At 33.9% G+C, this 24,463-nt stretch overlaps 2 protein-coding genes across 3 annotated transcripts; one reads left to right on the top strand and one right to left on the bottom strand.

Annotated features, from left to right (window-relative positions):
- The first annotated feature begins 406 nt into the window (after window positions 1-406).
- Window positions 407-6,247, top strand: LOC108847828 (uncharacterized). 2 transcript variants are annotated; one of them, XM_018621174.2, is made up of 18 exons: window positions 407-566; window positions 978-1,440; window positions 1,563-1,654; window positions 1,843-2,007; window positions 2,110-2,503; window positions 2,843-2,961; window positions 3,043-3,115; window positions 3,194-3,420; window positions 3,504-3,548; window positions 3,721-3,793; window positions 3,922-4,113; window positions 4,283-4,386; window positions 4,506-4,563; window positions 4,793-4,942; window positions 5,089-5,214; window positions 5,330-5,500; window positions 5,689-5,748; window positions 5,832-6,247. In XM_018621174.2, the coding sequence occupies exons 1-18, from the start codon at window positions 526-528 to the stop codon at window positions 5,943-5,945; spliced, it is 2,667 nt and encodes an 888-aa protein (XP_018476676.1). In that variant the 5' UTR covers window positions 407-525; the 3' UTR covers window positions 5,946-6,247. The 2 variants fall into 2 exon arrangements, with proteins under 2 accessions (XP_018476676.1, XP_018476675.1); XM_018621173.2 differs by having other exon boundaries at window positions 4,503-4,563.
- A 2,042-nt stretch (window positions 6,248-8,289) lies between these two features.
- Window positions 8,290-10,509, bottom strand: LOC108846367 (B3 domain-containing protein At5g06250-like). The gene is made up of 3 exons (XM_018619599.2): window positions 9,822-10,509; window positions 9,079-9,299; window positions 8,290-8,538 (listed from the first exon to the last, which is right to left on the bottom strand). Exons 1-3 carry the CDS (start codon window positions 10,396-10,398, stop codon window positions 8,485-8,487), a joined length of 852 nt encoding a protein of 283 aa, XP_018475101.2. The 5' UTR covers window positions 10,399-10,509; the 3' UTR covers window positions 8,290-8,484.
- Window positions 10,510-24,463: the final 13,954 nt, after the last annotated feature.

The following is a 24,463-nucleotide window of genomic DNA, read 5'->3' as shown; positions in this document are numbered from 1 at the left end:
GTCCGAAACATTTGAAAAGCGACTAACCGAATGCAAAAAGTAGCAAAGAAAGATGCTAGACTGCCTCTGCTTTATCTATTTAGAGACATTTGATATAGCTTTGCTCTAAAGCCGCGACAAAAAAAAAAGAGATAGCTTTGCTATAAGTTCGTTTCACTATGATCTCTGAATCTTTTATTAGTATGTGTCGACGTAAAGCAGTAAATCACAGCTTAACTCTCAACTCTTAAAAAATGTAAATATACAACAAAGCAATAAAAAACGAACAGAGCCAAGGCCGACAATAAAAAAAAATTTGCAACACGTGTCATGATTTGATTGGATATGTGTTGCAAAATAGAAGTAATTTCGTGGCATCTGTTGTGAGTGAATTTTCGGAGCTCCACGTCTCCGGATAAAGATCCACGTCGTGACACGTCATCATCTCTTTCGTTTGGCTCCTCTAATTCTCCAATTCGTCTCCAACAAAAAAAAAAAAAACCCCAGAAGCTATTCCCCCTCGCTACGGTTAAGCTTTCATGGTAGATGGCAGTTAAGCTACATCGACCGGGTCTTATATCGTCAAGGTAATTTCAACCTCTCCTTCTATATGCTTCTTCGATTCTATCTATGGTCCTTATCGTGAAATTACTTCCTCATCGTGATTGATGTTCATGTCCATGATCTTACTTGTGTTTAGCGTGAATTAGGTTTTAGAGCTACCAATGAAATGGTAAACAGTGTTATTCACAGTTCTCGTTACGTTTCCTCTGTGAAGTTTAGTAGTTGTTGTGTGCAAGTCACGTGTTGTGGGGAGTAGTTTAATAGGTAGAGAGATTTGGTTGCTTCTTGTTATAAACAAAACATCAACGTTTGGTGAAGCTTTGTTAGAGCTCCTATGGAAGAATTTAGCTGAGCTTCCTGTACAATGTTAAATCTGCTTTTTTTGTAGCTACGTTAGAGCACTTATTCATTACTCTTCTTCTGGCCTTTTGTAGCTCTTCAAGCCTTTGTCTATCGCGGATGTCCATTGGAACCTTTATATCCTGCAGAAGGGTGGTGGAGTTGGATTATACATCAAACTTCTCTGGGAACTCGAGCAGACGGTTGTTTGTTGTGACCTATGATGTTCTGGAGAGTAAGAAGATAGGCTGGTATAAATCGCAGAGGAGAATGCATCAGCCTTTTCTCTGTGCATCATCTTCTGACGACGGTGTGGCTGTTAATGGGACTCCCCAGTCGAGAGCTAGCGACGATGATGTCGAGGAGATGAGGGCTAAACTCACTGGGTCTCTACAAGATGAGTACAGCTGCGATGAACTCATTCAGTCTTTGCACGATGCTGCCAGAAGCTTTGAACTTGCGCTTAAAAAGAAGATTTCCTCTTCCAAATTGCCTTGGTTTTCAGCAGCTTGGTTGGGAGTCGATAGAAATGCTTGGGTTAAGACGTTTTCTTATCAGGTATATGTACCCCATTTTAGTTACCATCCGAGTGGTTACAGTTGTACATTAGTTTTCATAAAGTATTTTCTTGTCATATTTTTTGCTATAGCTCAATTCTTTTTCGGTTCGTTCGTTCTTAGGCTTCCGTGTATTCCTTACTACAAGCTGCGAATGAGGTTTCATCTAGAGGATACAACAGAGACGAGGATCTTAATGTCTTTGTGCAAAGGAGGTACTGCATGACTTACCTAATACCATTCAGCGTTACTGGAACTTATCAACATTTTGTTGCGTTCGTGTTTGTTAATTTGCATCAATAGTAATATACGTCTTGAACTTTAGCTGGTACGCAGTATGATAATCTTCCTTAAAGTTTCCTGTCACTAACGTTGAAATGTTTCGAATAATCACATTGTGCAGTTTATCACGCCTAGCTGCTCCCCTTGATAGCATGATGCGGGATAAATTATCTTCCAGTCACCCTGAAGCCAACGAATGGTTTTGGTCTGACCAAGTTCCTCCTGCCGTGACATCTTTTGTGAGTTGTTTTGAGGGGGACCAACGATTTGTTGCTGCTACTTCTGCGTATGTGATTTTTTTTACTCTTCATATTAGTTAGTAAATGTGAAATACTCGTTTGACTGTAACATCTTTTGGAGAGTGATGATGTTTTATGGTTCGTTCCAGCTATGCCAAAGGCAAGTCCTCAGCTGCAAGCAATGAGACTGAAGTGTCACTTCTCATGCTTGTGCTCAATTGCATTGCCGCAGTTACAAAACTTGGTCCAACAAAATTTTCGTGCCCGCCCTTCTTTTCTCTGATTCCGGATACTACGGGAAGATTGATGGACAAATTTGTTGACTTTGTTCCACTCCCTCAGGCCTATCATTCAATGAAAAGCCTCGGCCTGCGCAGAGAATTTCTTGTTCACTTTGGACCACGGGCAGCAGCCTGCAGAGTAAAAAGTGACTGCTCTACAGATGAGGTTGTCTTCTGGGTTGATCTTATACAAAACCAACTGCTTCGGGCTATTGACCGGGAGAAAATATGGTCAAGGTTAACAACGTCTGAAAGTATCGAGGTAATGAATAGAGAGTTGCAGTGTACATATTTAACAGCTTTTAAAAATCTCCGTGCATGTATAGTTAACATAATTGCTTGTCTAAATTCATTTGGGGAAATAGCCAATTCCATGCTGAGTTGTTCGAACCTTTGCTGTGCTTTCTCTTGTAAGTGCTGTTTAGCGTCTAAAAACGTGGCAGAAACAGTTTGCAAGTCATAAATCCTAAGTGTATAAAGAGTCATAGAGTCTAATAATATGATTGTGAAAGTGTTCAGTCAGAATATGGTTGAATACCTCAGTGTAAAGAGATTTAGCTATTTTTGGATTTTCTCAGGACCGGTTACTGATGCCTTGCAGGTTTTGGAAAGAGATTTAGCTATTTTTGGATTCTTCATTGCCTTAGGCAGGAGCACCCAGTCTTTTTTAGCTGCAAATGGTTTTGATGCGCTGGAGAATCCTGTGGAAGACCTTGTCAGGTGACCCATTTTATTCTTCTGTTTGCTTGCCATACTCTTCGTTCCACTCTACCACTTAGACTCGCAAGCTTCTTTGTTCAGGCACTTCATTGGGGGCAGCCTCCTTCAATATCCTCAACTTTCAGCCATCAGTTCATACCAGTTGTATGTAGAGGTAGGCATATATCATATCGTCTTTAATGAATTGTCCTTTAACCATTTGGAAATCTTATCATGGAAATTCATAGTGTAGGTTGTCTGCGAAGAACTAGAGTGGCTTCCTTTCTATCCAACTAAAAAGGACTCGCAGGCAGCCAAACAAGCTCATGGGCATAAAAGCAGACAAGAAGGGCCACCTAATTATGAAGCTCTTCCTCAAATATTGAATGTTTGCTCTTATTGGCTTCAGAGCTTTATTAAATACAGCAAATGGCCAGAAAATCCTTCTAATGTCAAGGCAGCAAAATTCTTATCCACTGGGTATCTTACTTGTTTCCTATCAAATTTTAGGATTGTTATGAAATAATTGGCTATCATATTTATTTTCATTCTCAAATATTTAGGCACAAGAAGTTAATTCAGTGCAAGGAAGAACTGGGGATATCAAGGTAAGCAAAAAAAGAGAGATAAATAGGGTAGAAACACGTTGTGTATCCATCAGTGGAATGCTTCACGTATCCAACTCTGTGCTTTTTGCATTTACACCTTTATTATGTAGCATGCCTTTATAATTAAAATCATGTAATTTGATGGTGTGCAATTGGATAATGTGTGATGCAGTTTGGCAATAACAGAAGCAGGGTTTATTGACATGAATGCATTGTCAACTGATGAGTCGAGCTCATTTGATAAGGTCGGTATCCTCTGTATTAGTCATGAATATTTGCTTTACTTTCCGTACACCAACAGAATCCAGATTTTTGTTTAGCACTCCAGCGATTATCAAAGTTAATATAGCTACTGACAGCACTTATTTCCCAGGCTCTAGAAAGTGTAGATGAAGCTCTCGTGAGACTGGAAAGCTTGCTACAGCAGTTGCATGCATCAAGCTCATCCTCTGGAAAGGAACAAATAAAAGCTGCTTGCTCTGACCTAGAGAAAATAAGAAAGCTTAAGAAAGAGGCTGAATTTTTAGAGGCGTCTTTCAGAGCCAAAGCAGCTTCCCTGCAAGAGGTGTTTCGTTGTTATTTTCAGACCTTTCCTTTTACGCAGTTAGGATTTGATATTCAAGTGCTGATGAGCTTGAGTTTGCTAGACTTAAATATGAAAACGAAAGATAGATGAGTGCATTTCGTTTTATTAAACGTGTGTGGATGACTAAAATCTCATGTGATTTCTTCAGGGAGATGGTGACAGTGACTCTCAGGTGTCCTTTGAGGAACAAAAACAGAATCTAAAAGGAAAAGACACAAAGAATTCAATTAGCTCTGTAGATCAAGGCACAAGGTATGTTGCATGTTCTGTTATTCAATAATATCTTTTGTGTTTGAGTATAAGTTGTAGGTTCCCCTTCGTTCTCTTCTGGTTGCAGAAACTTATTTATTCTTTTGCATCTATATTAGTAGGAGTCGAGGATTCTGGGGTTTCTTTGAGCGTCCACCAAAGAAGAAGCCTGCCCCCAAGGTATTGGTATTCTTTAATTTCTTTTTTTTTTTGAATAAATGTTAAATTTTATTCAAAGCAAAACATTTTGTACATCAAGGTATAGGTATTCTTTAATTTCATATCTTATACCTAATATTTTCTGGGAATATTTCTGCTTATTCAGTGAATTACTTTATTTTTATCTTAGTTTTCACCCAGTGAGAAGATGCTTTGTTAAAATGTTTCAGTTTTTTTTTACAATATGCAGGTAGATGAATATATTGAGAAATCCAGAGAAAACTCAGATAGCGTGGATTCCGAATCCAATGAGATATATCGGTTCGAACTTCTAAGGAATGAACTGATAGAGCTGGAGAAGCGGGTCCAAGGAAGTACAGATGAGTCGGTGAATGAAGAGGTTAGTAAGTAGTAACCAGACTTTGTGTGTTCTTTCCTTCATGGTTAAAGATTTTAACATGGTAGCAGATGATCATTTGCGTGTATCTCACGAGTAATAGCTCACTTCACTTTGTTCCTTGACAATTAATTTGGCACCTTCGGCAGGGAAGAACCTCTGGGGATCCTACTCCTAAATCAAGCAGTAGTATGAAAGGTGTGGAGTTGGTTCAGAGCTCAAAGAAAGAAAGCGTCATTGAGAAAACACTTGACCAAATCAAAGAAACAAGCACAGTATGAAAGTCATTTTAAGCCTCATGGCACCTGCAGCTTCTTTTTCATTGATCAAATCAGCTTTGTTCCTTGACTTAATTACTAACATTTCACTTTTCTGTGATATTTTTGATAGGACGTGTGGCAAGGTACTCAGCTTCTTGCATTCGATTCAGCTGCTGCTATGGAGCTGCTTCGGAGGTCTGTAATAGGGGATGAGTTAACAGAGAAAGAAAAGAAAGCTCTGCGCAGAACCATGACCGACTTAGCATCAGTTGTTCCCATTGGTGTTCTTATGCTTCTTCCTGTAAGTAAAAACTAACCTTATCAAATTCACAGATAATATACTTCTGTATAAAAATACATTTTTCCAAACTTCTACAATGGTATATTCATGGTTGCTCTGTATTACACGAAATTCACTGCACCGTTACGTTTACCATTATCATTGGAAGTATTGAGTTGGTGAGCTAATCTAACGGTTATGTCAAACAGGTCACAGCAGTTGGTCATGCGGCCATGCTGGCTGCAATTCAAAGATATGTACCAGGCTTGGTAATACTTTCTTTTATACTTGATTTACTCGTCTGAATTTTTACTCTCGTAAACCAAGTTGACAAACATCTGTCTTTGTCCAGATACCTTCGACCTACGGAACAGAAAGGTTGAACCTATTAAGACAGCTCGAGAAAGTCAAGCAAATGCAAAATGAAACGGAGCCTGAGGAAGGCAAGGATGAAACAGAATCATGAATATATAGATTCAAGATGCAAAAGTCAGTTTACAAACATCACCTTGTTCTATATAATTCATTGACAAGGAGGTGTGCATAGAGAATCTCGTTCCATATTATTTCGGGTACACCGGTGGCTGCAGTCTTGAGTAGAGCATCAACAGGAGTACCACTTGAGGACCATCTCTCCTGTACTCTTGTCAGATTATGTAAAAATGTTCAGAAACTTAAAAACCTTACTATGTTGATATCTCGAAATCTTCAGTTACTTCATAGATATATCTACTGCGAATTGTATCAGGTTCCATCTTCCTTTTGTCAGTCTCAGGCTCCATCTCTTTGTATCATATTTGTATGCGTCCATTACATGGTGTCGATCAAATACATTTTTGACTAAACCAAAGAACAGAGGATATCTCAATATCTCATATACATCAGCTAAACCGGAAAATTAATCTTTATTTAACTTAACCGGAAACAGAACCTAATCATAAACCTAAACCGTAAACTTTAAAAAGGGTTACCATGAGGGTGTCCCACAAGTCATGCAGAGCAGAGATCATGAATCGGACAGCTCCAAAAAGACTACCTGACTCCACAGATAGGATAGAATTAGCCAATTAGGTGAATGCTGAGTATTTACTTTGCCAGATCTTGGTTTATATTTGATTGGTCCACAAGAACCCAGAGATTTCTATCTACAACTTAGTCCTAAAGCCACTTCTGTCTTCTAGAAGTTGTATATAAATTATATGTTTAAGCAAAACTCTAGTTATGGTTAGAAACATTTTCAAACTATGTACATTTTTTTTCCTTCCCCAAGTTAAAAGCGCTGTTGAGTGTTGACCTTAACAGATGCATTGTTAGTGGAATCAAATCCATGCTATCTGTAACAGTCTCCCATAATGCTGTTGCAAGAAAGTTTTGGCTAGGCCTTGAAGTTATCAAAAAGCATAGATATCAGATAGATTTTCAGGGGGAGACAAAGTTGAGCAGTCGATTCAAAAGCTGTACTTTAATTAGTCTTGTTATGATCAAAACTTTATCTGCAGGACTAAAACCCTGATGCAGGAGAAGCCACTAACTGTAGCCAAAAGCTAGAAAGACTAGTGATTAATGGCACATGTCTTGAAGGGTCCCTTCTCCCACTTGTTGAGCCACTAAACCATTTGGGCGGAGATCAGTTTTTGCCTTCAAGTCAACAAGTAAGTATCTTTCCTGAATCTGTATGGGGCCCTTAAGAGAATCACATGTGGCTAAGTAAGATTAAAGTATATTTAGAATTTAACTGTTGAATATCAACCCATGCTGTCAAGTCAAAAAATGTGTCTGCCTTAAAGATTAGCACTTGTTTGTTACTGCACTCAAAGTTGGAGCATGTGCGCACACAATCCCTAGCATTTGTAGTTAGTGAGTAAGTGGTCATGATAAGGTTGTATAGTTTCCATCTCTGTTATAGGAACTTTCTGTCTAATCAATACTTAGCTTTACTCCATCGGTGCCATACGCAGATAGTTAATCTAGAGATGGCAATTTTGTTTTCTCTTACATAGAAGTCATAACCAAACTATAGCTACCGCACTGCCTGCAACTGGTTATAAAACCCATGTGTTAATGGTTTCTTGAGATATAATATGATGAAGAAACAATGTATGTGCTAGATAAAGATATCATTGGATCATACCACAATATATTTTTGGAAGCACATGGAACTGGATAACAGATCCAGTTATTGATATTTTTTATTTATTTATATAATGAGAGGTAAAGATTGAAGAGCACTAAAAGAAGCATTACATGAACATATGATCGCTTTCAACAGATGATTGCCTGTTCATCTGACCTTAGTACATGAAAGGAACAGGTTCTTGTGTGACTCTCAAAGTTTTCTTTTTTTTTTTCTCTTTTTGTCGACAAATTGTATTGACTCCCTTCCTGAGATAAAAGTGACTTATTCATGCACTACTTCCAATTAAAGGACAAAAATACACTATAATATTATTTGACTTGATTGATTTGAAGTTTAGTTAAAATATTGAATTGAACCATGCCTTACATGTTTGGTTTACTTGAAGAAAAACTATTGAAGAAGCTAGTGAAAGCCTGAAAGGTAAAAAAAAAATAACTATAGTAACTTCAATAAAATAAATCATCATTTGGTTGGCCCCCACTTTTCTATTCTAATCTCATCAGTTTCCAGTTTCATCTTTCGACCAAAGCAAAAAAAAAAAAGGATCGTCAGACAAAGTACAAGTACACACCATGATGCATGTGTGTGAATACATCATCATCGATCATCATGAGATGCAGTATTCATTTCTGTCTTTGGAAGTACAAGGACAAAGAAAAGAGTTTTCCTAAAATTCAGCGATCTGTTTTCTCCTTTCTAATTTATTTATTTTTTTCCAAATATATCTACATACAGTACGGAAGCCAATGAGATCATTTCTTTATTAAAATTGCGCACAAATTTTCCAGAGAATTAGCTAATATAGAATGTTCAAAGTCTGGCTCTCATAAAGCGCTTTTAGTCATTTCTTGTCACGTCTTTGGATCTTTCATCCTCGTCTATCTCCAGGCTGCTTCATCGTATCCCCCATGAAACCTATATTCTGTTTTTATAAATTATTCCAAAAAGTTATCACTCATTGTTTTATTACAAAGATACTATCAAACATGCATATAACAGTATCCACTCTTGAATACAAAACATCAATTTTGTTGTACACATTTGACATTTCCTTATTCATGTTCATTTTCTTTTCTAAACATTTCCTTACCATTTGCCCAAAAAAAAAACATTTCCTTACCATTGTTAAAGAAACAACTGTGATTAATTGATAATTATCCTATACTAAAATTAATGAAAGTGTGCTCTAACAAAGTGGCCATGTGCGACTGCTCAAAAAGTCTCTTAAGCAGATTCATGAATATCCCCTCTTCGTTGTATTAATTAACACACCAAAACAAAACAAAAATCTCCTAATCAATCTCGTTTATTTAATTATATTTTCAAACTGTCTCATCTCGAGAAACAGCGTCGCCCATGTGTATTTATAATCGCGTATCTTAAAACTATAGTATCAATGATGATGTAATGTACCCAACTTGAAACAGAATATAGACAGTATAAAGTAAAATAGTAAACTTACCATGTTATGAGGCTGAGTGTAATAATTGTACATGTTTTGGCCGTAGTAGCTGTCATGATAAGGACACTCAGCGACGGCTGCCGTGGCAACCGAATCATCTCCGTCTTCTTCATCCTTTTGACACTCCAAGTTCACACCGAAAAGCCTCACCGTCCTCGAGCTCCCCACGGCGGAAGACGATGGTATGGAGTGAGTCTCCATAGCTGTTGTTACGGCGGTGCCTGTAATCTCGACACGTGCGCTTCTTTAATTAATTGAAGGGAAGAAACAAAGACAAGAACACAACTGAACAAAAATCACGTTTCTCCCAGGAGATTGGACGGTCTTCTTCACGCGCTCCTATATAGCTTTACTAATAAAACTTGGAGATAATAAGTAATAGAAGCTGTCGGGTCATTTTAAAAATCAGAAAGAAAAAACAAATCATAGCTGTATTATAGAAACTCAGGTTGTTAATACGCACGTAATAAGCAGTATATCGTGAAGAACTAAGAAAATAATTATCATACATTATCAGAATAAAACTTATAAATCTATATATAGTTAGGTGTTTAGTGTTTGTAATCATCCCGACAACATAAGATTAGTTGATAAGCCTTTTGAACACGACTACAGAAATCCAAAATTAACCTGGAATTATTTTTATTTTCTATATTTATATAAGAAGTAGAAAATGACAATAATAAAAGGAGAAACAAGTTGACAAAAATAAAATAAAATAAGGAGAAACAATATTAACATACCATAGTGGGAATACTCTGAGTGAGGTGCCATGTTACTTGAGGCATTAATTTGGAGATAAGAAGGAGCTGCCATGGAACTAGAATACGACGTCGTATTCAAGGCAGAGGAGGAGCCTTGGCCGCGTCTGCGCCACCCAATGAAGAGTCTCCGGTAATCAGAACGTTGACGTTGGAAGAAAACAACGTCGCCAGGGTCGAGCTGTTTGTCTTTGACGTATCTGCTCCATCCTTTAGTCAACACGTAGCTTTGACTGCTGTTCCAGTAAGAGTATCTGAACCTCCACCACTTGCCCGACTCGTCTTCGAAGCTTAGAAGCATCCCTTTGTCCGAGGACGACGTGTCGGCATTACTGGAGATGGTGGTGTTCAGAGGGAAGTACTTCTCCGCGTGCTGCTTTGGTATAACGAGACGGTTTAGTTTGCCTACGTCGCTTGGTGTGAGAGATTTCTCGAAGAGAGACTCTTTCTGGTCTTCACTGAGCCATGTGGTTGGCTCCGATGCGTCGGTGGTGTGGAGGTGCTGCCAGAAGAGAGTCTGTTGGTGGTGGTGGTCTGTGGTGTAATGGTTGACTGACATTTTATCAATGAGGGGGAGGGAGAGAGTGGAGAAGGGTTAGGTGAAAGAGAGAGGTGGGTACTCGTAGTACTAATATAGTATGATACGAAGGAGAGAGTGGGGTTAAAAATGAGAAAATTGACGTGAAAACATTGGCAAAACTATTTGAGGAGTGAGTAGCACACGACAACCATACGACTTTCTTTTAAGGTTTTGCGTGATGTTTTATCTTTTTCCATCATTATTACCCTTTTTCTACTTCTTACAGTATTATTATGTATTTTTTTTAATTTTATTTGTCTCTCTCTCGTTTTTTTTGTCTCTCTGATTTTTATCTATCATTATATCACAATATATGCTATCTTGATAGTTGATAGTAGTATTTTTCTTGAACACATTGGATTCCATGCTGATCACTTCAATTTTGTTTACATCTTTTATTGGAAATCTTGAACATTTTATTCACTATATGTTAATTTTGCATTATTTTCAGGGATATGAAAATTAATCCTCAGGTGAGGACCAGGTATGTGATTAGGAGGATGATTTTTTTTTGTTTGAAACACGTGATTAGGAGGATGCTACCCAAAAGAAAGAAGAACTAAAAGGTTTTGTTTTTATAGAAAAAGAAAAGGTTAGACTACAAAGGACAATAATTGAAAACAAAATGCAATTAGTGGAAAAGGAAAAAAGTATTGAAAATATTATGATGTCACTTATCTATAACATCCTCGGGAAACAATTATGTTCTTTGCGTGTTTCTCAAAATGTTACCCAAAAGAAGAGAACAAAGATATGGTCCTTGATATTTGGGGAAATTGCTAAAACCAACCCAAATATTGATTGCAACCCTAAAAGTAAACCCCATATTCAATCAATTGCAAACCCAACCTAAAGGGGTGTTAAAACTACTATTTAGTCCTTTTGACCAAACAAAAAAACATAAAGTCATTTTACTGTTCTGTCCTTCGTAAGTCTACACATAATAAACACAGTCTACATATCCGTAGACGTCGTACACAGTCTACACTGTTGACTTAATTTGTAGTCTACATTTTAATTTGATCTAGTTAATTACGTTTAAAAATATATAAAATTATTTTTTGTGAAATTATTAATTAATCATCAATGTAAAGGTTAATATAAAGTTAATAAACTAAATTTGTATATAAGTGAACAACTAAAAAGAATATATATTGATTTGGTAACCATGTGAGACAATGTTTATGGTTTAGTAACAAAATGTCATATAACATGTTATATCTTTAAAGGTTAGATTTTTAGGGTTAGATTTAGATTGAAATTTTTTTTTAAATTAACATATTATTACTGAGTAGTTTATATTTTGTAAATTTGATATTTGATACAATAAAATTGAAACTCTTTTGATTATCAAATTAACATTTAGGGTTTGAGTTTTGTGGTTTAGGGTTTCACAGACTTACAAATCAGTCTACTTTGGTGAGTGTAGACTGTCTTTAAGGTCTATTCTCATCGAATTTAACCTAACCGGATTTAACCAAGTAAATTCAAACCTAATCCAATTTAAACTAAACATTTACATTTAAGATTTGAGTTTGTGGTTTAGGGTTTCGTAGACTTACAAATCAATCTACTTTTGTGACCGTAGACTATCTTTAAGGTCTATTCTCATCGAATTTAACCTAACCGGATTTAACCAAGTAAATTCTAACCTAATTCAATTTAAACCAAGCCTTAACATTTAGGGTTTGAATTTTGTGGCTTAGGGTTTCGTAGACCTACAATAAAGTCTTTATATCTGGAGACGTCTTTTTCAGTTTGCATTTTTAAATTTTGTTTACAAAATATCATTATTTTAAAATAAAGTGAGTTCCTTAAGAATAAAAATGTAAAATAATATACTATAACTATTAAAAATAAAGAAAAATAAATAAATCATATATTAAAATTATCAAAAAATAAAGAAAAAATAAATAATGAAATTAACATAGTAGACTTTCTAAAAGGTCTACTAAATTACAATAAGATATACTCTAAGAATTTTAATTTTAGTAGACATCAAAAGAAGTCTACAGTGTCGTAAATTTTAACCTAGTTTCATTTTTGTCTCCCTATATAAATGAAATTTACACAACCTCTCTCCAAAATGGCTGCATATCTCACTTCTCTCTAAAACTCTCTCCCTTCTCTCTAAAATTCTCTCACTTCTCTCATATCTTTCTCATAATATTATCTTGTTATGTTATGTATTATGATTCATGGTTTTCATCATCTCCTTTACAAATGTAAGTTTTAGATCTGTAGATTTTAAGTATGTACTTTTATGTTATTTATTTCTCACAATATTATCTTTTTTGTAGGTATTATTATATATGGTTTTCATCTTTTCCTCTAAAAATGTAAGTGTTAGATCTATAGATTTTAAATGTGTAATTTTATGTTATCTCTTTCTCACAATATTATCTTTTTTTTGTAGGTATTATCATTCATGATTTTCATCTTCTCCTCTAAAAATGTAAGTTTTAGATCTATAGATTTTAAATGTGTATTTATATGTTATATTCAAATAAAATTATAGATCAATCTCTGTGCATTTAATTTACACTATTTTATCTTATAAATTCTATTTTGAAGTATTTACAGATTTAAAACTAGATACACATTTAAAAATGTACATATTTTTCCAGATCTGAAAAATATCAGATAGTATAGACTGCTAGTGAAGTTTGCTTATAAGCTAAGGCTAGTAGACTTCATATGAAGTCTACTAAACCACAAAATTTTAAGTGGACTTCATTGGAAGTCTACAAAAATATGAATATTTTTTCCTATGTTCTTTAAATAATTTTATCTAATTTTGCAGATATTTTCTCCCATGGTTGTTATCTCCTCCTCCCAAAAATGTAAGATTTACATCTATAGATTTTAAATATGTTTTTTATACTTATATTTAAATAAAATTACATATTAAAACCAGATTTCTTTAATTCATTACTATTTTGTCTTATAAAATATATTTTTAAAGTTTTTTACATTTAAACTTATTTCATATTTTAATGTATATATTTTTCATACTTCCAAAACAAAAAAGTATTTCAAATTTTCTAAATGTACACTAATAGATCTGAAAATTTTCCGCTAGTATAGACTTCAATTAAAGTCTACTAAACCATAAACTTTAAGTAAACTTAATAAAAAGTCTACTAAAATATGATTTATATTTATTCTTATGTTTTTCTCATAACTTTATCTTATTTTGCAGGTACTCTTTTCCAAGACTTTATTTGAGGCATCAAGATTATGAAAAATCAAACACACTAAAAACATATTTTTAATAAAATGATTTGTAATAATTTTTCATAATAAAATATTTATTTGTAAATAATTGTTTGATGCATAATTTATAAATATTCTATTCATTTTTAGTTGTGTTTCACTTGTATGATATTATTAATTTTTGTTAGCTGTCAATTTTTACACAAGACACTCTAATCAACCAAACAATTAAAACTGATGTAGTAGGCTTTTGTACCAGACTTGTGGGTGTAACAGACTATGTAATTTGCATGCAGCAGACTTCTGTGAAAGTCTTCTGTAAAAGAAGACCAATACTTAAGTCTACTTCTAGACTATCATGCAACATCATTTGTATCAGATATTATCAGTATTGCTCTTGTTTTCAAAATATTCATCACAAATTCAACGAAAATACAGTAGACTAACCAAGAAGTCTACGTTAATAGAAGATTAAAACGTAAGTCTGCTCGGTCGAAATCAGACATGCAATAAACATGTCAAAATACCTACAAACTCAACACTGACTAAAGACCCACAAATCAAACATAAGTTCAACACATAAGACAACATCCAAAGCAACAATACAAGTCATAACTCGTCGTCACCTCCAACTTGTACTTGACACTGGCTTGATACACAAAGGCGTACAATGTGGGTCTTACATAACTCGATCAAGTTCCGTACTTGTCTATCACTCGTGACATGCATAAGAGGAGTATCCGGACCCATAATCTTCTTGTGCCATTTCAAGAAGTTCACCATATGTACAACAATCATGCACAAAGAAAATTCTCCCTTTTTCCATTTATCAACCACAAACTCCCACAAAGAGCCTTTCATCACCCATTCTCCATACACAACATGCAAATTAACCATTACGTGCAAAAATAATACATTTTAAAAAATTAGCGAACAATAATTTTATGTTTGATAAAATTATAAACGTAGACTTCCAAAGACGTCTACACATTGTTAGCTAATTAACTACATACTCAAACCAAAAATTCGATAGTTTCCTAATTATAAAAGATTATCTTTTAAAAATAGTTAAGAACAATTAGTATTAACTAATACACAATTTCAAACAAAAAAATCTTGAAAATACGTTATGAATAATACACAAATTCACTTTTTATAGATTTTCAAGAGTAGACTTTCGTTTCGGTCAACAACAACGTAGACTTTTTTATCAGTTTATGAATGTAGACTCTCATATAGGTCTACAGTTTGAGTTAGTTTTTGTAATTGCAAAATTCACGGGTTACTATCTGTATTTTAAAAAACGTTATGATTTTATACAAGTAGACTTTGTTTTCAGTCTACATTTTGAAAAGGTTAGTTTTTGCAATTGACCAGAACTCATCCCAAATTTGACTTTAAAACGTAGACTTCATAAACAGTCTACAGTTGAGAGGTAGACTTCATAAACAGTCTACAATTTTTTTATTTTTTAGAACAGGTTAGTTTTTGCAATTGACCAAGTTGACTTTCTAAAAATAGACTGTCACGAACGTCTACAAAAGTGTAGATGTTATATGAAGTCTACGCAATAATCCGATGGGTTAGTTTTGCATTTGACTAAAATAAAATAGTAGACTTCATATGCAATCTACTTTTTTTTTCTTGGGTTCAGTAGACTGAATAAGAAATCTACACATTTTTTCCATCCTGGTCAACTTTTTAAAATTTTAGTCAAATACAAAACTAACTTAACAAACGGAGTCAAAGTTTGGATCAAATGCAAAACTGACATTCTGTAGACTTCACTAGCAGTCTACACATTGTAGACTGTTTGAGAAGTCTACTTTGAAAAGTCAAAAGTTCGGTCAAATGCAAAAACTAACCTCTTTATGTAGACTTCTTGGTAAGTTTACGCACTATTTTTTTTTGTTATCAAAGGAAAAGTCGTAGACTTCCAAGGAAGTCTACTTTATAGGTTTTTAGCATTTTGGTCAATTGCAAAACTAACATGTGCGTTGACTTGTAGACCGCAATGTAAGTCTACATCTGCCCGTAGACGTACAAAGCTGTCTACTTTCGCGACACAGATCTGAAAAATGACGAAAACTATGTAAATAGTTACCTTTTTGCGGTGTGAAACTTGTTTCCACCCTTTTCCACCGTCCAAACTCCAAATATGAGCAAAAAGAAGGAACTTTGACGATCCACAAGAGATAACACTCGAAAATTTGAAGTTGTATTTATGAAAATGAAAGTTATGTGAGTTTTTTAGATGAGAATGAAGAGGAAATGGGAGGAAATGAGAGGAAATGAAGATTTGTTTGTTTAGAAACACACAAAAATGGTTGAGAATTGAATGATAGAGGTGTAAAGAGCTCAAAAATGGTTGTTAATGGTGGTTGAAGAATTGATGATAATGGCATGGTTGTAAATAAGAAGAAATGTTTAGGGTGTTATAGGATTTTTACCATTTTCGAAATAATTAAAAAATTAATCAATAATGGCAATTCTGTAAATATTTCAAAAACATAAGGATGGATAAGAATTTTCAATGGTGAATAGTAATGACAAAAAAAAAGAGGTTGGTTTTGGGGTTGACTTGAATTTTTAGGTTGGTTTTGAAAGAACCCCTTGATATTTTGACGCAATTAATAGACATCATATGGATACGCATTTTATTAGTAAAAGCTAGACGTAAATTCACAGTCAATTGTGATAAATACACGATCGGTCGTGTTGTTCAATGCAGTAACGTTACCATTCGTCATCAGTGTTAGATTTCAGGTAATTTATATTTATTTTTAGCGCTGACGAACACAATTGAAGTTGGCATTAGCATTGCACTAGTATTTGCACTAGTTCAATACTTTTCTTTTTGTTTTAAACGTTGCGTATGCATACTATATTTTTTTATTAAATCTATTTAAGGCAAATAAAAAATGAGAAATAGTTGAGAAGTCTAAAAACACCTCCAAAAATATACTCTAAATAAGAGATATGCAAGAATAAAAGTCAGGGAGTATAGCTGCCTAAAAATACTGAATTAGGATGAGTAATTTTAACCTTCAGCTCAGTTGAGAATAAAAAACTATATATTAAATAAAGTATTCATATTTTTATTTTGTGTTTTACATATATTTGCTTCATCCATCTAACCCAACCCCTGCAGAGGCTAATATAATAAATAAACTAAATTCTTGCATTTACAAATTTGATTAGTTAAAATGTATTCTTCATGACATAGTCCTGGAAGAAAACAAACTCAGTCTCCGTTTACTATTGAAAAGATGAAAACAACAAACATATAACCTTTTTCTTTTGGGAGACTAATGTAGTTTATATGAAAATTGTATATAGTAGATTTAAGTACCTGTGGCTGTGGAGATTTTTGATAAGTTATGAAGCAATTTGTTAAAAACGAAAAGAGAGTAGTAGCAAATCCACATAAAGAACGTCTAAGTAAAAAAAATAGAAATTGAATACTATAATAACTCAAGATGGCGCGGCCGGGACCGAAGAGGATGATGGAGCATGATGAAGGAAGAAAGAGGTCCAACGGCTGAGATGGCGTTTGGAATTTTTTTACACATAAAAGAGTAAAGAGGCACAAGAAGAGAGATTCTTAGCCCTCAAGCAAAACTTGGTTGGGCATGTGCTTTGCCTTTCCCACACATACCAGTACTCCCATGCATTCATCTTTAATTCTTCTCTCGTTATTTTTGTTCCTTTTTTTTTTCATTTTCCTTTTACTCCCCGAAGATTATTGGACTAAAAGATACTATAAATTTCACACTGTTTCATTTCTGGATAATTTTGTGCTCTTGCAGTTAACCTATATATATAAATATGCAAAAACAAATAATAATGGGCGTTGTTATATGAGCAAATAGTTCTTTTTTTATAGAAACCATTCATCAATCACATCAACTACACATGAAGAAATCTGCGATGTAGAATAGTAGATCGTGGAGGGTGTCTATGACCTGCAAGTGTCTTTATTCAATTGTTCATAAACGACAATCTTCGTTTGTTATTTTTGGAAGTGGTGCAAGAAGCTTCACTGAGCTTCGAGTAAGTTGCTATTTTCTATCCTTATTATACATGCTATGACATTTTCTCACATCCCTAGTAAAATAGCACACTCTCTTTATATATTTTTGTCCACAAAAATGTTCCCTTTTAGTTGTGGTAGTATAATACTACGTACTAATAGCGGATCCACTTGCTATTTGACTCGTTCAAGTTGAAACCAGTATAGTGTATCTCTTACATTATACAAATAGGTTATAGGTACGTTGATAGGAATCGAGGTTATTAATTATTAACCTGTATTTTGTATAATGTGATAAGATTTAGTGCTCTGACGAAGCTCATAAGTGTGAATTTTGGCTATAGTTATAGACTTTTAGAAATTAACATGTATGGTAGATCAGCTGGAGCATAAATATACTTTGGTGTAAGGAACATGTACTACAAAACTATCTGATATGATATCTGTTATCTTTAGTTGAAAATAAACCAGAGATTCGAGTGTATTCACAGTTGAAAACATGTATAGTCTATAGACATGTAGAGTGATGGTGTAAACATTAAAGGAATAACCTATATACAAGGTTGAAATCTGCTAAGAAGGGGACCAGAGCTCTTGCTATTTTTTTTTCTTCTGAATTATAAGCAAAGACTGGCCTGGAAGAGGGAGCTGACCACACATTTCCTCTTGCTTTGTCTTTCTAATTAATTGGTAGTATAAAATAAACATTCATCAGCACTGTTACAAACAACAAAGTTAAATGCAGCCGATTTTTTGGACTTAGACAGCTAGACCCATGATTTTTTTTTTTTTTTTGAGATCATATTTTAAAAATTGTGGTGACCTTTTAGATGGCAACAAATTCCAATATCTGGAGAAAGGATCATATTACACACCTATTAAAATAGTACAAACCAAATTTAACGTAAAAGTAAAATTGAATAAATGAAAACATTATATACTACACATATTGAGAAAATATATCCAACCGTTAGATAATGGAATAATGGCCTAACATTTGTCTAGTTGGTATCTTAGACCATGATTATCCATAAACCCCTTTAAGGGTCTCTTGATTGTTTTTTAATAGTTTTTAAAGTGTAAAAGTGAATTAAGAGATTTAGAAAGAGATTTGAATTTTTAGATAGTTTATTGCAAGTCTCTTGATTATAGGTTTTTAAAAAAAAATTATAAAACACTTTCATATCTTCTAACAAACTTATAAATAAGATGCAGATATGTTTACATTGTTGAGGATAATCACATTGTTGAGGATAATCACATTGATATACATTAGAAAAGTTCATTTACCAGGGATAGCATACCCAAATGCTCCAGGATTGCATCTTAGAACTTGGTCATATAACTGAAAAGGCTTCACAGAGTTACAGTTGAGCTCCCTAGTCTCGTTTCTAAGATCCCTGCAGAATAAAATCATATAGAAATAAGTAGGCGAACTCTACAATCATGAAAAGAACTTCACCTTGGCACATTCTCCACAAACCTAAAATAAGTCAAGTTACGCTAGTGCAGAGAGATCCTTTTATCCACACAACCAAAATATTACTGCTCGCTTCTCCAGCAAAATTTCCAAAAACATGAGGACATAAACTTATCCAATTCATCAAAGCAACAAGAGCCGACGAAACAACAGATGATTCATTGCGGTCACAATTGCTTTTCATAAATTATCTGATCTGATAGCTTCTAAAATTTAGATGCGAAACACAATCACCAGAATGATTAACAAACAAAGACAGAGACATCATCTCTTCAATCAGGATACATAAACAACAGAACAGACGCATGCAACACAAGAAACCAATTAATATAACAACCAATTACTCAGACATAAAATGAAAAAAAACTTAGCTTAAGCTTTCGGTTTGATTTCGTCGAGGATAGCCACGGGCCAGAGAGATAGGTGGAGTGATTCTTGATCTAGGTGAGCCGTCGTGGAGAGCGAGAGATAAGCGGAGTCGTCGAGGAGATCGAGAGGAATGCGGAATCGTCGAGGAGAGCGAGGAAGACGAGAGTCGCCGACGAGAGAGAGACGGCGAGACGGCGATTCCACCGATAGAGACTCCGGCTGATACCGTCGACGAGACGGAGATATCATCATCACGGAGAGATCACCGTATCGCTTCGGAGTCATCTCGAGAGAAAGAGAGAAGACGAGGCGGTTGTGAAAAAGAATTATGTTGAATGAATGACACGTGCCCCTGAAACTCCGTCTCTTGCGTGTCTTCATTAAGCGACGTATATTACTTAACTAGGTAGTAACCCGCGCCTTGCACGGAATGAGATGGTTAGATCAGCAATTTTTCGAAAATATTAAAAAGTATATATATATAGTTTGGAATTTGGGTTTTGTGTGTTTATCTTATTCTCGAACTCATTTTGTTTATCTCTCTATGTCTCTCTCTCTCTCTCTCTCTATGGCTCTCTCTCTCTATGGCTCTCTCTCTATGGCGCTCTCTCTCTCTCTCTCTCTCTCTCTCTCTCTCTCTCTCTCTCTCTCTCTCTCTCTCTCTCTCACAGATTTTATCAGATATTGATGAGTGTTTTAAAAAAATAAGATTAAGATTTTAACATATTTTTATTTTAAACATACGAATCGTATTAATGCCCGCAGACGGGCATTAATACGATTCTTATGTTTTATGTATAAATATTATTAATATCTAATCAAATGTTTTATGTATTATTAAAACTAAATTTGTTCTTCAGATGTTTTATGTATTATTAATATAAATATGTTATTATTCAAATACAATTCATATGTTTTATGTATTACTAAAACTAAATTTGTTCTCCATTCAGTTTTTTGTGGTTCAAAACTATAAGCATTTTAGACATTACTTAATTCAATATACTTTGAGGTTTAAATTATTATCATATACTTTTGAAATATGAAAATAATAAATCATGCATGTGCGGGCATCGATATGATTTATATATTGCATGTATAGCTATTATTATTAGTGCATAAGTGGATCGTAATTATATTTCACTCTCGTTGTATCTTTGTATCTTACTCATTTAGGTTTATCCACATATAAGTCTCTCTCTCTCTCTCATCATAAACATTTTAGTTTTTTGAAAAGGATAAAAAGGTAATTACGATCATATCATGCGTGCGGGCATTCATATGATTCATATATTACCCGTCTAGCTATTAGTATAAATATAAGTAGATTGTAATTCTTTCTCAATCTCTATGTATCATTATGTCTAATTCATATACTACATGTTATGTTATTATTATAAGTGCATAAGTGGATCGTAGTTCTCTCTCTCTCTCTCTATCTCTCTCTCTCTCTCTCTCTCTCTCTCTCTCTCTCTCTCTCTCTCTCTCTCTCTCTCTCTTCTCTCTCTCTCTCTCTCTCTCTCTCCGGTATCCCCTCATCGTAAACCCTTTTTTTTTAGAATATAAAAATGTAAACATTCTTTTAATTCATCGATTATCTTTTTACTACCAAATTTGTTTATATGGGAAATGTTTCCTAGTTTAATATTTTATCATGAATTTTTCTTGGGTGAATTACCAACTAATCATTAGTTTGCCAATAATGTACAGTTTTATAAAATAAATAATAAATAATAATAAATTTTAAGTGTTTGGTTAAGTTTTTTAAAATAACATGAAAATATTAGTAGCTGCCAAAAAGATGATTTTTAACAATTTTAAAATCGTCACAAAAGAGTAAAATCATAAACCATTAAACACTATACGCCTAAAACTTGACAAAACTTAAACCCTTGGGTAAAAATCCAAACACTAAACCCTTTATTCTTGGATATACCCTAACCTGGGTAAATCCTAAACACTAAACTGTAAACTCTTGGGTATACCCTAAACACTAAAATCTCTCTCTCTCTCTCTCTCTCTCTCTCTCTCTCTCTCTTTCTCTCTCTCTCTCTCTCTCTCTCTCTCTCTCTCTCTCTCTCTCTCTCTCTCTCTCTCTCTCGGTATCCCCTTCATCGTAAACCTTTTTTTTTTGAGAAAAATAAAAATGTAAACATCTCTTTTAATTCATTGATTATCTTTTTAGCTTACCACAATTTTGATTTATATGGGATCTAGTTTAATATTTTATCATGAACTTTTCTTGGGGTGATTTACCAACTAATCATAGTTTGCCAATTAATATACAGTTTTTTAAATATAATAAATAAATAATAATAATTTGTGAAACTTTTTAAATAAATGAAAAATATTAGTAGCTGCCAAAGGATGAAATTTTTTTAACAATTTTAAACCGTCAGAAAAAATTAAAATCATAAATACTAAACACTATACCCTAACCTTTCGACAAAGCTTAAACCCTGGGTAAAAATCCAAACACTAAACCCTAAATTCTTGGATATACCCTAAACCTTGGGTAAATCCTAAATACTAAACTGTAAACCTTTCGGGTATACCCTAAACACCAAATCTCTCTCTCTCTCTCTCTCTCTTCTCTCTCTCTCTCTCTCTCTCTCTCTCTCTCTTGATATCCCCTTAATCGTAAACCTTTTTTTTTGAAAAATATAAAAATGTAAACATTCTTTTAATTCATCGATTATCTTTTAACTACCATAATTTTTATTTATATGGAAATATTTCCTAGTTTAATATTTTATCATGAATTTTTCTTGGGTGAATTACCAACTAATCATAGTTTGCCAATTAATGTACAATTTTTTTAAATATAATAAATAAAATAATAATAATTTGTGTTAAGATTTTAAAATACAAGAAAAATATTATTAGCTGCAAAAAGATGAATTTTTTTAACAATTTTAAAACCGTCATAAAAAATTAAATCATAAACACTAAACACTATACCCTAAATCCATGGACAAAGTTTAAACCCATGGGTAAAAATCCAAAACACTAAACCCTAAATTCTTGGATATACCCTAAACTCTCTCTCTCTCTCTCTCTATAATTTTTATTTGTGTTTTTAATAAAGTAATTATAGTGTTTTAGTTTATATAGTTGCAATATTATTGCTAATAAGAAAGGCAATACGAAAGTAAATGCAAAATTAGATTATGTTAAATAGATATCTTATAAGTTCGAAGTTTAGATATTTAACATTTTTTTTACTGATTTGAGACTTGGTAAGCAAGAAAAATATTTTAGTAGGTAAATATGGTAAGCAAGAAAAAAAATTATATTTTTTTAACTGATTCTGCAAAAAACTTAACATGCACAACGTCCTCGTATGTATTAAACAAAACATATGTGTTTTACAGAATCTGATCGATATTATTATCATGCAATGTTATCTAAGCCAATGAAGTAGTTAAACAAATGTGTTTTCTTGCACTGTACGTCTATTTAGCTTCTTTCTATAAACTTACTTGACAAAAAAGAGAAGAGAACCCTTTTATTAATTGAAGCTGTTGTTTTGGTTATTAAACTTCCGCGAAGAAGACACACATAGTTCTTTTTTTTTTTGCTTCAAAGAATTCATACAACATATAACTTACATACATGAAACATCAGTGTGCACAAATAACCAAACTATAGCATACAAAAAAATACATGACAGTCTATCAAACTTGACTATAATGTTACTGGTTCGTTCAATCCAATTTTGGCTATGCAGAGAAGCAAATGACTCCGAATATTACTTAAATAAAAACTATGGTTATACCATAGCAGCAAATGTTTGATCACAATGCAAGACTTCCTTTGAATGCAAGGCTTCCTTTGAATAGCAGCAAATCACCATAAAAGCAATTGTTTCACCCACTTGCCTTGTCAAAATACACGACTTACTAACGTAATGCTTGCGAGAAAAATGGAAATAAACATCAGCTCCACGAGCAGCTCGGTTCTACAAAAACATGAAAATTGTAGATAACTATGGTCGACCTATAAAACAACAAAAAATCAGTGTAGAGACTATGAAAAACATAAAGTTTATTCTTCGTAAACGTATGAAATCTTTTCCTTCTCTCTCTCAATCTTCCATAGTTACTCGGGACTGAAGTTTGCTCGTCCCTTAGCTCGCCCTTAGCTCTTCGTGTTTGCTCGTCCCTTAGCTCTCCCTGTTTGCAAACGGAAAACTCATCCGATTTGGCCTTCGCAACTGAAGTTCAAACTCATCCGCTTTGGCCTTCGTCCCTTAGCTCTCCCTAACTTTTGTCCTCCTCGTCTACGCTAAGGGCTGGCTCATCAATCTCGGGGTCAAGAACCCGCAACAGAAGACAGCAAGACTCGAAGGGAGAGAACGATGACGTGATGTTTCAAAGTGTTTCTGCTTCGTGGTGGTGAGTTTCGTACGCTCTTTATCAACATGCTGAGATGGGGATTCAAACCATAAGTTGGAAATGTAGTTGTTTCTACACGTTTAACGTCAACGCAGTTCGCGCATGAATGAAAAAAAAAACTGGATTCGTTTCTTGTAATGGAAGCAAATAAGGAAACAAAGCAAATAATTAAATGCTCTGTTTTTCTTAAACTCGCTCACAGAGTGACACGTGGATCCGAGCCTTCTCATGCATTCTCACAAAAATCGTTTAAGGAAAGTCTTAAAAATGTTTCTCCTTTAATATATAGGGGATGTTTTTAATTTAATTGTGGTAGTATGATTTCGCACGAATCAAATAAATTTGATAAAATTTGATTTTTTAAAAAGATGGAGTATGTTTTGCATCATTATATACTCCAGATATAGATTAAGGGGTTGAATGGCAATGTGATCGTAGGTATTTTGGACAACTATTTTTTTGAATCAATTTTTTAAAGCAATCATAATTTATTTTTAAAAAGTAAAACGAAAGTCAAAAGTCAAAAAATAAAATATGTTAATTTTTAAA

Source organism: Raphanus sativus, chromosome 3 (genome assembly GCF_000801105.2).
Source record: "Raphanus sativus cultivar WK10039 chromosome 3, ASM80110v3, whole genome shotgun sequence".
Lineage (NCBI taxonomy): Eukaryota > Viridiplantae > Streptophyta > Magnoliopsida > Brassicales > Brassicaceae > Raphanus > Raphanus sativus.
The sequence above is the reverse complement of the archived record's forward strand: the minus strand, read 5'-3'. Positions and strand labels throughout refer to the sequence as shown.